Source organism: Emydura macquarii, unplaced genomic scaffold, assembly GCF_026122565.2.
Source record: "Emydura macquarii macquarii isolate MOO-44397 ecotype Brisbane River unplaced genomic scaffold, CSIRO-AGI_Emac_v2 contig_2205, whole genome shotgun sequence".
Lineage (NCBI taxonomy): Eukaryota > Metazoa > Chordata > Testudines > Chelidae > Emydura > Emydura macquarii.
Genome location: NW_027132342.1, coordinates 3,224,449 through 3,238,839, shown reverse-complemented (window position 1 = coordinate 3,238,839; position 14,391 = coordinate 3,224,449). Strand labels below are relative to the sequence as shown.

At 38.9% G+C, this 14,391-nt stretch overlaps 1 protein-coding gene across 3 annotated transcripts in view; it reads right to left on the bottom strand.

The window, feature by feature from the left end:
* Window positions 1-14,391, bottom strand: part of PLEKHA5 (pleckstrin homology domain containing A5) — a 312,397-nt gene that overhangs the window by 47,616 nt on the left and 250,390 nt on the right. For 2 of the 3 annotated variants that reach the window (XM_067559171.1, XM_067559176.1), the window contains exon 13: window positions 4,084-4,146. In XM_067559171.1, the coding sequence (XP_067415272.1) occupies window positions 4,084-4,146 (63 nt within the window). Of the gene's footprint in view, window positions 1-4,083; window positions 4,147-11,929; window positions 12,011-14,391 lie in introns of all 3 variants that reach the window. The other variant, XM_067559175.1, reaches the window with a different exon arrangement.

Here is a 14,391-nt window from a genome sequence, read left to right as displayed (position 1 = left end):
CAGAGATTGAAGTTGTACCTGCCCAGGAGAACCTGATGATTGGCAATTCGAAACTGCAGGCTTGCTGTTGAATAAACCTCCCCCTGAAACAGGCCCAATTTCTTGGTGGGGAACCAGGCTGTCCCTGCCTGTCCCACTGGTTGGCTGCATCTACCACTAGGTAACCAGGAGAGGGGTGGGTGAAAAGGTACTCGAATCCTTTGGCCAGGACATAATATTTTTTCTCAGCCCCTGTAGTGGGTGGGGTCATTGGGGCTTCACTATCTTCAATACCCCCTCATGCATGGGGAGGACAACCCAGGCTGGGGCAGCCACTGCCAGGACATTAGAGTCTGTCTGATGCCTCCATCTCCTCCACCTCCGACCCCAAGCTGGAAGCCACCCTCTTGAGAAGTTCTTGATGTGCCCTGAAATCATCCAGGGGCACCAAGTGTCCTGGGTGACCGCCTTGTCTGGGGAAGAGGAGAAGAACTGGAAGGGCACAGTGGGTGATGGCATTCCTTCCCGCTGACGAGGGGCCCCAACAGAGGTCCCTTCCTGGGGGGTCTGAATCATCCTCAGAGGCATCCCAGACAACCTGAATGACTGCAGACCTGGCCCGACCAGAAACCCCCAGGTCCCCAATATGGCCATTGGGGTGGCCACTGCCCCATAGGCCATCCCAAGGCTGCCTGAGCTGAAAGGTGCTCTGGCATCTTTTGCTGGTGGCAACAACTCGCTCGGTGGCCGTCCTCTCTAGAGGACACCAACTCACTGTCAGATGACCATGGGGGGGAGAGGGGAGTGCTGCCTTGGAGGCTCCCGCTGTACAGTGCCAAGTGGCGGGGGAGCGATGAACCGATCTGTGGATGCTTCGGCGCTCTAGAGAATGGGCACTTGGCGTCATCGATTGTGATGATGATGAGACCTGGTGCTGTGACTGGGGCCAATGCAGGGAACCATGTTCCAACTGCAAACTGGAGCACCCGGAGCAGCGCCTGGGCACCGATGACTTATGGCACCACTTCCCTCTCAGTGCCAAGTCAGCCTCCAGAGACAGCCACACCGTGAGGGTGAAATCCTCAGTGCCAGGGAGCAGTCCCAACTTCCCTCTTGGGGGTGGCCTCCTGCAGGTGACCCAGACAGGTGCTGTCTCCTGGATCAAACTTCACCCGGTGCCGGGGATTGTGACCAGTGCCAGGAGCACAACCTCGCTCTATGTCCTACCGAGGCAGGGTGCTCTGGCTACCGTGACCTGGAGCGACTTCTGGGGGGGCAGCGCTGTGTCGACCCCTCCATTCAGGGCAACTGGGTTAGAAATCTTCCCCCCCGAGCCACCAGAGGGTCCCAATGCGAGCTTCCCCTGCGACACGGATCTCTTTTCTCTGGGTGGAGGCTGGGGCATGGGCAAGGCTGACAAGGTCCATGCCGCCTGAAATGCTTCCGGTGTTGATGGCGCCGGCAGCTGCAGAAATGCCCTCCCACTCCCAGGAGTCAGGGGTAGCTCTCTGGTTGGAAACATCGGTTCCAGCGGTGGTGAGCGAGTCTCCATCTGGCTTCACTGCGGCCCCGTGCTCGACCCTGCTTTCTTGGATGGTGCAGGGAAGCAACCCTGCTCTGTGCGCTGCTTCTTCCCTCGACAGAGAGGAAAAAGTCTGGTGCTGAGGTGGGGCCGGTGCTGACGGCGTACTCTATACCAATGCCACGTTTGGTACCAAAGTAGAACGGGTTGGTTCGGGGGCCAGTCTGAGTAGTGCCTTCATTAGTAAGGCTTTCAAGCGGATTTCTGTCTTTCTGGGTCCAATTTCTGAAAGTCTTACAAATTTTGCATTTGTTCTTACAATGAGCTTCCCTCAGGCACTTTAGGCAACTATCATGGGGGTTGCTCAGCAGAAAGGCCTTCCCACAGGAGGCGCACTGTTGAAGCCCGGTGACCGGGGCATGCCTCACTCCCGGCGAAGTCCCAGCCAGGACTATCCTAAGTGATTAACTACCACTATTAACATTAAGATTTAATCTACTTAACTAAGACAAACAACAAACGATTAAGGAGAACAAAAGGGAATGAGCACTTGTGATGCAAGCCGAAGCAGTTCCAGCAACCGTCACAGGCAGAAAAAAGGAACTGAGGGGGCGTAGGGCCAGCAGCGCCTCATATACTGCGGCATGTATAAGGGGGTTCAGGGGACACTGAAGCCAGCCCTACAGGTACTGCGAAAGGGAAAAAAGTTCCGGTGACCGTGCACCAAGGTGCACACACACCTACAATGGAATGTACATGAGCAAGCATTCGAAGAACAACCATATTTAGAACGTAAGCAAAAGAAGTCAGAGCAGGATTGGGTGTTTCATAAAGCAAGGTAAAAGGTCAGTGCAACCTTACAACATAAGGAGTACAGGTGATACCACTGCATGTTAATGTGCCTAAAAAGGGGGCTGAAAGTGGACATCTCTACACCCTTTCTTAAATTAAAGCTCTTTTCACTTGTTGGTGCTGAGACCATTTGTTTCACCTGGTATGTCTGTAAGTAATTTGGGCTTGATTCATGCTACTGGCACAGGGAGAGGCAAATTGTACCTCTGGGCCAGCAGGGCTATTTGATCCTTGGGGAAGGTCAGTCAGTGTTTATACCATCTCTCTCCCTGGTGAGTTCACCTTAGACTCCAGCTGTTGAAAGCTGTCCACAACATATTCTAATTAAGTGCATCTCTGGGCATCCTGGGCAGTGCCACCTACTTTGAGGGACTGCACTGATCCTCTAGCAGACCCCTGGTGCAGCAGACATTGCTGGTACCTTGTGCTGCTCTGATCTTCTCCCATCCAGGTGGACTGCTGATTGATATATGCCAGCAGAATGAGTGACGCTAATGTCTCTGAATAAGTTAAATTCTAGCAGTGTCTGTGTAAAGTCTTATTTGACTGTAAAATCAATTACATTTTATTACAGTATATGTGAGAATCTTTATATACCCTGTGTGTGCTGATAGGAATAACCTTCCATTTCTGTCACTCACAGAAACCAGCTGAGCCAGTTTTGTGCATGTTTATAACTAAAGTGGGAACAAATCATGTGTAAATGTAATGTTAAGAGTGATTTTTAACTCACTACAAGTCAGAAAATGCTAAAGCCAGTGTTCTCACAGCAACATAAATTTGGCTAAGTTATACATCAGTTAGCTTAACAGTATGAATTTTAAGATATAAATAGTATTGTGTACATTCTAGGGTACATTACTTTTTATAGAGAAGTTTAAATAATAAAATATGGGATGTGCAACACTGTGTTCACACTGCTGATTTTCATTATTTTAACTGTACAACCTTAACATTTCATCAACAGCTTTTAACATTTAATTTCCTAATTTGTTCCCCTTTAGAGGAAGAGGAAAGAACAGAAATAAATCTGGAACTACATGGCCTAATGAGTTGCAGAGCTCGTAAACTCCTTGTTACACATTCATATTGTGGAATTTGTAAGTCCCTTGAATCTTCAAGTCTACCCTTCGATGCACTGTTTGTAAACCTATACACCTTTTCTAAAGTACATGTTCTATGTACTGTTAGGACATAAGAATATTACTGTTAGGACAGTATGCACTAGATAGCTTTAAAGTAATCGATTGTTTTCACCAAGTTACCCATTTAAAAACTGCATATGGAACACGTACTTTAGAAAAGGTCTATAGGTCTACAAACAGCGCATCGAAGGGTAGACTTGAGGAGTCAAGGGCCTTTTTTTGAAATTGTATTTACACCCACCCACCCTCCCCTAGTATATCTCTAATTCCAATTACTTAAACAACAGCTATGGGATATTTGCTCAAACTTCCAGAATTAAGTCCCCTTTGAGCATAGACAAGCATTGGAAAATTTCATGTCAAAATGCAATGATTACAGAAAGCTAGAAGTATGATAATTGGGGTTATAATGGAATTCCTCTCTCCAATTTTAACTAAAGCAATTGCTAATATAGTGGGGCACTCGTAAGTAGTTTTTGCTAATCATAAATTTTATGATCAGGATAGAAACTTCTACATCAGAATATCAACAAAGCAAGCCCAACACAAACATTACTTTGAGGAATCCCAGAAACAAATACTTACATCTATGTCCAACTCTTCAGATCTATATTTGTATAGTGTACCCCTACACTCTTCTTGTGTCAACTATAAGAAAGAATAATATTGCCATAAAATAACTTCACCAGAACCATGAAAATGTTCATCTTAGAGTTAACATTTTAATACATCAAAATCAGATTCCACTTCAATGCCAAACATATGATGTATGATTACATAGTTTGAGCCAATATACAGTATTTAAATCTGTTACTTAATGTATCTAATGACATGTCAAATATGGATTTTCAGAAGGAGAAAGGTATATCAGATAGTTATTTATTCTAAATGTCTAATTAAATGTTGCTAATCACAACTGAAACAATGGAATTATGTTAAATTTATTAGGCACGCATAATTCTTAGAAAGATGTTAAGTTCTATAGTTGCAATAAAAATTCAATCAAATCTGGACTATGTAGTAGATAAAATTACATGCTGATTACATCCACACACAATTATATATCACTATATACACATTTTCATGTGTGCATTTTAAATACAGGGCCTTATTCTGCTCTCATGTCAATAGTTATAGAAATTCCAATATGTTCAAGTACAGTTACAAATTTACACCAGAGTAATTAAGAACAGAATTAGCTCTTGATGCATACAGTGTATGTTAAATGTACAGATATGCTGTACTACTTTGGCACGAAGGTCGGGTTTTTTTTTATTTAATTTGCACCGTTTCCTCAGCTCTTTTTAGACAGGGTTTACCATACTGCAGCAATTATTGTAAATGGACACAATTCTGTATCTTGTGCTGAGGTATGCAAACTCACTTCTTACCAAGGTTATGACTGCCATCCTAGTCAGCAATAGAAGGGATCCTCAAACTGATTTGATAAGAGGGAATGCTCAACATATTAACTTTTTATCATTTTTTCCATCTCTAGACTGACTGCTAGCAATATATTTTAAAATACTTAAAAGGGGCAAACATATATAGATACCCATTTTGGCATGCTTCTTTTCATTACATTAACTACTGTGTAACTGTGCCAAATTTTTAATATCCTAGTTTAGTTAATACATAAAAAATATATGCATATTCATTCAGTCCTAACATATACATTTCCCCTCCATATGCAAGTTACTTAATTGGAACATTTTTATGTTAATTGTTCAAGACAGACTGTAGAAACACAAGTCCACTTTAACGGAGGCTTATAAATGCAAGGATTAGGGAAGCGTTAAACATACAAGCATTCCAAACATACAATAAATATTTAAAAGACTTAAGTGTTTCATTTCAAGACATTACTTCCACATACCTCATGCAAATGCATCTGGTGACAATTTAAAAGTATATATAGTATATTAAAACCACACAGTAACTTTCTTTGAAATGCACATTTAATGAAAATGAGTATCAGAATATGAAAAAGCCACAGCACTTTTGCACCTCATTAAAGTTATAAATCAAGTTTTTTAAACAAAAAATCTAAAACCTTAACTATATAGAAACAATTAAAAAAAATCCCTCCTTTCTGAACTAAAGATTCTATCTTAACTAAAAAAAGAACTGAAGAATGGAAATATTTTAAGAATGCTCATAAACATGGTCAATATAAATCTGACCCAAACCCTCAAAAATATGGTTAAAACCTTACACACTGATTTCCATAAAACACAACACAGAGACATTATCTAGCTTTTCAAGACCCCAAATTTATCTTTCCAGAACACTGTTAGATATTATGGACGGTGATACACAAAGTAATTCTTTTCAAGCTTAGTGACTTTTAAAAAAAGCTCATTTGTGTTCTCAGAAGTCCAATCTTAAAAATTATCACCTATCTTAAAACAGGTTGATGATCTATCATCCATACCCATTCCTATTTCTTAAAATATTACAAAAAGTATTTAGAAAATCAAAATGCATTTTTAAAGAGGTAGATACAGAATGTGTTTTAATACCTGTAAATAACTACTTGTAAAATACTTTCATGGTATTAAGTGTAAATTTGTGTCTATCCCATACAGGAAATGACACAGTTAATGTGGGCCAATTGACAGCTGGTTTCACTTGGAGAGTGTGCGAGACCAAACTGAAACATGAGAGTCCAGCTATGTGCCTTCTATAAAGCAAAGAAGCTCAGAGTAGAAAAGAGCTTCAGGGAGAAAGGGGAAGAACTCTGTTGTCCCTTTCTGGGTAATAAAGAACAGAGGAGCTTCAGGACAGATTTTACAAACTGGCCTTGATAAGATAGGCTAAACAGGGATGAAGGGGACTCTGCAGTGCCTGAAGTAAAGGTCAACCCACAGACAGAAAGTTGACAAGGACAGGATTCCAGGAGGGTAGTATCAGAGTCCGAATTCTGTAGAAAAACAGAGAGCTGGGGAGGACCCAAAATATTTTAAAGTCTAGCCTGAAGAAGTGGCCAATGTTGCTTTGTTGTGATTTATATTTTGCTTTTGTAGCTTGAAGCCTTGGTTCTGATAGAGTGGAACAGAAAAGGAGCTCTAGGGTTGAGACTGATGTCAAACTGACGACCAGTGTCATGTGGGACATTGACACACCAGAATGGGAGAGACTTTAAAATGCCCTGACAAGAGGGCCAAGTCACAAGAAAAAAAGAGATCACCACAGGGCCTGAGCAGCTGAAGACAACGTGCAAGATGACAAGAGAGCTGCTACACCAAGCCCAGCCACAAGAGGCATGCCTGCGGTGAGCGCACTTCACAGTTTAATAGTCACTGAAATGTTTCCATTCTTTTCTGGTCTTATCAGTAGTACACAACAGACAGACACTTCTAGAGAAGCACTTCACCTCCACACAATAGAAAATATTGTAAAACTGTAACATTCATTTAACACAGAATCTCCAATTATATGAACTACTTTGCCCATCACTATTAAACAGCTGCTGCATTGATAATGTACAGCGTTTCCACTAGACTGTTTAGGGCAGGATGTGAAGAAAACCATCGTATTCAATTGGAATTACAGGACTAAGTGAGGTAGGCACAATACAATCACATATGCCACGTGGGATTAACACTTATATTCTTGGAAAACGTGCTACAGGATATTTAACGATCAAGGGGCCATGACTTGTTTTTATGTTGCATCCAGTGGAAGCACCTTCAGTGACTTAGTCCTTCTAACACCCTGCCAGAGCACTGATTCAAGAGGAAGAGTGCCACCTACTGCACTACCACCATCATTTCCCACAGACTTGTGAGTTTTCCTCCAAGACTTCCCATCCAAGTACTGACTTGGCCTATTTCTTCTAACATTGAACTATACAGTGAAATCACATTGTAAGAGTGCAGAGGAATGAACAGCATTTTAAATATTCCTGAAGTAGTATTTATTGCTGGCTGTTAGTGGTAAGCTACATGTACAATTGGGGCAAATATTTGAGTGTGCGTGGAGTTACAGAACTGCCATTGCATGCAATGAGAAATGTGTAATGTCCATTATGTAATGCTGAAAATACGACTCTACCTATCTGTGAATTAAGTCTTGTGCACATATGTATCTGCAAAGCAGAAATCAGATAGTTGAAGTTTCAAAAGTTACAGACACATCATCCATCTAGTCCAGTATCCCATCTTAGACAACAGGCAATACCTGCTGAATCACAGCAAGATATAAATCTAACAGTGGATGTAATGGACAAGATGTCCTTGGGGGGAAGTTTTTCCAAACCCAAGGCTGCTATTGTAGGGTTTATTTCCTGAAGCATAAGGGCTTATATCCTTGTGTTTGTATTTTAGTCAACATCAATGCAGATGTTATTCCCACACATTTCTAAAACTTTTAAAAATTACACGAAGCTTGTTGCCCCAATAAAATCTTGTAGCATGGCATTCCACAATTGATGGCATTTTTAACATCTTTTGGGAGACTGTTCTAGTGAGGAAATTAAATAAAAAGTTGGGGCTTTTAGTGGAGAGGGTGAGACAGTCTTAAAGATTCTAGTGGCATTTTTTAAAAGGCCCTTTTCACCCAGCAGTAAGTAGTGTGAACACAGGGACCTATTCCACACTCATTGATGTTGTTAGTAGTAAGAATACACTGTGGTTTGAATTTATTATATATCAGATGTGAAAACTGCATTTTGCATAATGCAACATGTAGAATTTCAAATAGGGACAAGTAATGCAGGAAAAGAGGATGTAGCCCAAATAAGGATGTTGAACGAATTCAGAAACAAAGCTTAGAAAATATTTCTAAACATCAGGATCATAAGCTAATAGCCCATCAGCAGCTTTGATTTGTGCAACTGGTGAAGAGCGTCAGACATCTCAACATCCGACTGTCCTTGAAAGAAGTATAGGACAATGGTCTGTTCTGAAATATGTCTTCTAATGTATTGGGTACAAACATGCTGACATTAGGCACGCATGTCACCTTGTTCCACCCAGATTTTAATCTGGTCTTTTCAGTATCATTGTGCTTGATAAACGAGTAAGAATATTTTGTGTATGTTAAAATCTGGGGTGACCTTTAAAACACGAAAAGTCAACGCAATACAGGGAGTTGTCTCAAATTGTATGGTATTTTTAAACCTTAGTGGAAGAGTATTAATGAATTTGCACCATTTGATTCCCCTTCAGATAATATTAACTTTCCTTTCTTAACACTGAGAAAAGGCCAGACTGTCTAGAGATGTGCTCAAATTGCAAAGAGACAATCTAAGTTTTCTCCAATTTACTGTTGGTACGGTTATGTACCAGGAATACTGGTTCAAGGCCCATCTAATTGTACATGAATGTTTCCAGCAGAGCTATCCAAAAGAGGATGGGAAGTTGGTTAGTATTATATTTCTTCAATATGAATAAAAAGTTAACATATTACATCATATATTACTTTTTCAGGATTAGGCTAATATTCAAAGAACCCAGCTAAAGGTTCTGGCTTGCTGGCAGGGGAGACTCCTCAATGTGTTAAGAAAGGGTGACCAAATTTGTAAATAACTCTTTTTTGGCTCTTAGCTTGGGTACACAGTTCGAGTGAAAGCTTTCCCATTACAAGAAGAATCCATATTTTACTATAATAGTCCCATAGGAGGAGTCGAACATTTACAATAATGTGCAAAACAAAGTGTAGCTGCTAAGAATTAAAAATAAGTTAATTTATCATTCTGTTTAAAACGTTGATTTTTTTACTGGAGCATTAAATAAGCAAGTCAGGGGGGTCCAGGAGGCCAGCATTTTGTCCTAAAATGAATCTCTAATAATTTTTTCACAAACCAATGGAAGGTCTTGTCTACATGGGGACATCTGGAAAATTAATTTGGATAAACTAGAGGTAGATTTCATTGGATTAATTTAAACCATATTAGATCTCTGTGTGGACACAATTATTCAGAATTAAAGTGGCCTTAATTTGGTTTAGTTTAATTAATTTTGGAAATGATCCAAGATAAACCAAATTAAGGTCACTTTAATTCTGAATGGGGGTACTCACACAGGGGCTTAATATGGTTTAACTAATCCACTGAAAGAAAATTCACACCTTTAATTCATTTGAATTAATTTTACTGATTTCCCTGTGTTGACAAGCCCTGATTCCTGGACAGAATCCCACATGTGGCAAGTATGTTCCCCTACAACTCCTCTAACAGAGTAACTTCCTAGTAGCAAAAATATGATTGATCTTACCTGGAGTCAAATGCCATCTATACAGTAATTAATAAAAAATGTCTTTGAGCTGCAGAAACAGGATGTACATCACCTTTCCCATATCATCCAGATCAATTTATTTGCCTAAATCCCTCTCAAATCATTTGGGTTGTTTTCTTAACATCTTTTTCACTCAAAATTGTATATATCTTAGAAATTAGACCTTTTGTTGCAGCTTGTTCCTGGGTCAACTCCTCAAATGTGGTTGAAGGTCCAGACAGAATTGCCTCGTATCTAGATTTCGCAATAAAGTGTTTGACGTGTAACTACTGGAAAATACAGGATCTTTATGGTGTTTACATTACTTCATTCCTCTTGTTATGGCTTCAAATCAGGACCCAGGAACAACTGTCTAAATTGATTAATCTCAGCTGTTACCCACAACTAACAGTCACTTTGATATTTTATAGGGATAAATTCCTGATTATTAATTAAAGTAGCTAAGAGATAGCATGTGATAAGAATGTGGAAGAAAATTTGTCCAAGGTAGTCTGGGTGAATGAATGATCTTTTATTTTTGGTTACCTAATTTCTGTTTAGCCCAATAATTACTTTGAAGAGTTATATTTAGATCCCAGTGTTTTTGTTCTTTTTAAAGAAATTGAGAGCTGTGAAAGTAGAATGACTGTGAAAGTGACAGTCTCCTATTTATGCAGTACATACTTTCCTCTGCACTATCCTGCCAATGTGTCTCAAAACACCATTCTAGAGGGACCATATCTCTAGGAGTGAGAAGGTAGTTCAATTTTCATGACCCTTCAGATTCATGCTCTCTGACAAGGTTGTCAGGAAAGTGCTATTTCAATGTCAAAATATGAAATGAAGTTGTTCTCTCTACCATAGAACAGTTTCAAATACTTAAAGAGACTATTTTAACCCATTACAGAAATCGATGGAATTTTTCAAAGTTTTTCAGCAGTGGGACAGCTTTTAAACATATAAAAAAAATCTTATCTAAGTTCTGGAGGAACCCTTGTTCTCCCATTCCACTCCTAATCCTTCAAAGTTCTATGTGAAGACAATTTGCCTTTTGTCACACAAGAATGGGAGACAGATTTTCCTGGAACCAGTTAATGCAAGTCATTGTTTCAGTCCAAACAAAAACTAGAGATTCAAAGTACTTCCCCTTTATCTCAAGAAAATATTCTACATTGTGGAGCGAATTTAAAATAAACTACGAAAATCAAATCGGAGCAGTATTAGAGTGACATAGCAAAAATGTAATCACTATCAATGACAGTTATTCATAGCAGAATTTGTTTTATTCTCTTCTACCCATGCAACATTGTTTACCACTCTGCCCATTTTGGAGTAATTCCTAAGTTTGAGAGAATTGGTCAAGTTATTCTGTTTGGCAGCCAGAGTTTTTCATAGCTCAATTAGCTGGAAAATACAGAAATCATTTAAATATGAATGGTTAAACTTCTTTAAAAAAAAAAGGTTGACATTTGAAATATAGTACTTTGTGCAGCAAAACTCATGTGTCTAAGATAAACTGTTGTCCCTACAGATTTGTATTGGCCATGCTTGTAAGTCAATGCAGGTCTCAACCTGAAGACATATTTCCATTCAGCATATTTCCCCCTCATAATGTCTCAGAAGAGTTGCAGCCATGACTAGATAGTCTAGAAGTGTGTACTCTGGTAAGTTTGCTGTGACTTTAGTAACAGACACTGCCCCATGTATCTACAATCTCCAGATCAAAGTTATTTTGATCAATTTTTTCTCCAAGGCTAACTAACTAGGTGCAAACAAAAATCTATAAATCCATCTCCTAAAATGAAGAAAGTTGCCAGAAATGACATGGTAAACACCAATGACATGCTTTTGTGTTGAACAAAAAGAAGCACCTATGATGTGTGCGTAGGACCATATTAAGATAAATGTTGGAAGCTCTTTGGAAATTTTATGAGTTTACTGGACACCTGCATAAGATACCAACTGATCAAGCGTTCTAGACAGAAAATATTATCCAAAAGGGTACACTTAATTTACTCAACGACAAAAGCGTTCAGCAAAAGCCATGCTAACAATATTGCAGCATTTTATAAAGCATGAATGAGTTGTGGTTTTCCAAAACAAATAAGAGAAACACTGATGTTATGAGTAAATCTGAAGAACAACCAAAAACTGTCACTGAGGAAAATTTTCGCATATGATAAAGCAAATTCATTCACTGTCCAAGACCTTACTTGCTGGTACAGTTGTGGTCTTAGCGCCGAGTTCTCAATCATAGTGTGAACCATGGTGATTAAAGGTTCATTCTCTTTCATCTATTTCAAATCAGGAGGAGCATACAGCAAACATCAGTTTACACCATAGCTAGATTTGAAAGATGACACTGTAAATATAGCCTCTACTTCAATATTTTTCTAATAATGCAGCAGTTTAAATTTTAGCCTATGCTTTTACAGATTCCATCATTTAGGGCTTGTCTTCACTTACCTCGGAGATTCGGCGGCAGTCGAACGGAGTTATGCAAGCTACGCAAAAAACGTGCGTAACTCCCGTTGACTTCTCTGCTTCTGTTCTGTGCGCCGTTTTCACTGCACTGCGCTGACGGGAACCACATTCCCGTCGACGCAGTGCTATGCCACTTGAGAAGGTGGTCTTAATATATCGATTTCTGGATCGACTGAGCGGGCCTTCAATGACCACTCAGTCGATCCAGAGAAGTCGATCTGACGGCGGCAAATAGCCTTAGAAAAAATTAAGCATTTGAAAAACATAAGTGATAAATATCAAACTCATGTTTCCAAAACACAAGATATTACTATATTAATATTTCATAAAAGCTGCATCATTTCCACTGTGGTTAATGTCAATAATAAGTAATTACTTCATGTTTCACCAATAAACTCAAGTTATGATAGGTAAAACATCAGGAACAACTGGACAAAATACCGAGTGGCCAAACCACTATTGTTACTTAGAAATAAGCTAGCTAGATTTTCAGTAATTTAAAACACAAATAGAGTACTTTAAATAAGCAGTAAAAAACATCCAAATTCTTATCTGAGACCCATCTCATAAAATAGTTCCCCAAGACATTACAGTGTAGATTACACCTTCAGTATGTAATGAGTTATTTGAACCATTATAACCACTGAATACCAAGATCAAGTTTACAATGATCTACATTAGTACTTTCACAGTCTACAATACAACAATGCAATTTTTTATGCAGCACTGTTTTATATACAAAGGTACTCAATTATATTATTTATTGCATTTACTCATATGCAGTTGTGAAACCATCTGTTTCACATTTCAAGCTAGGTTAGTCATAGTTGCTGCCATATTTGCAAGTGTAATTGTTTAAAACAATTAGATTCTGTAATCATTTATGAAAAAATATGTAGAATTAGGTATTAAAAACAATCAATACACAGAGCAAATGGCCTTCTTAGGCCATCATCCTGGTGAGAATTCTTGCAATCAGAGTTTTGAATATTGTGTTAGGCAGAGCTGGCTAAGAAACATTTTTATTCCTGTGAAAAATTAAGATAAAACAAAATAGTGTTACATTTTTTTTTCAGAAGTTTAGACACTTGTTGAAAAAAATCAAATCATAGTTTTCAGTCTTAGGAGTGAAAAAATTCTGGTTTTCCAACAAAAATGCAAAAATTTTTCATAAAAATGGATATTTCATTTAGAAATGTCCATTTTGATAAACCATTTTTTGTAGAAAATCCTTTTGAATGAAAAATTTCAACCAGCTCTTGTATTAGGTCAATTTCACATCCAAATATAGAGGAAGTATGTGTGTGCTCTCTCTCAACATATAAAACTGTATACACAGTAGATTTTTATACAGGATAATCATTGCCCAACCATTTCAATGTGACAGACAACTGGCTACAGCTCCGCTGCCCACTGAAATGGACTCTTTCAACCCAAGTGTAAACTATTTCCCCATAAACTGAAAACTCCAATCTGAGAGTGGTTTTTTTTTTTTTTTTTTTTTTGGGGGGGGGGGGGGGGGAGAAGGGGTGCACCTTCTGTATCAATAATTCCTCACTAATTTGCATTGGCTAAGGACCTCAATTTGCATCAAAACAACTGTTCTTCCATTCTCAGTGAACTTTTAAGCATTATCTTTAAAAAGCAAATACTACCAATATTCTACGAAGACTATAATTTGATCTACAAATAGCATTAAGCTACAATTACTAAATGAAGTATATTATAATATATTTTTTGCTTTACTGTGCATTCATTTATTCACTGACCTGCAACATTCATTAATCACAATGGGTTACAAGGCATTAGTGGGAAATACTGAGGTTCCAGTATATGTGAGGAGCATATTTCATACTGTGCCTTCAATGAGACAATTATCTTAATTTACAGGACAACATATTCCTGTTACAGTCAACAGTGGAGTCTGAGAAGCAAAAGCAAACCCATCTTGGATTAAAGTGAAATTTTCCTCAGCCTTTTGTCCATTTTTACTCCAATCCCACTAGGTGAAGACCTTTATGCCACAACATTCAGTACCATTTGTAAGTAAGATTTCCCCCCTATTCCTATAGTATACTGTTACAAATCTAAAGAGAAACTGAATAAGGTAATAGTCACATATGAAATACTTAAGTATTGACTATGTTTAAGAGTCTCAAAGGTTCTATTTTTGTCCTCCTGTGCAACCAGA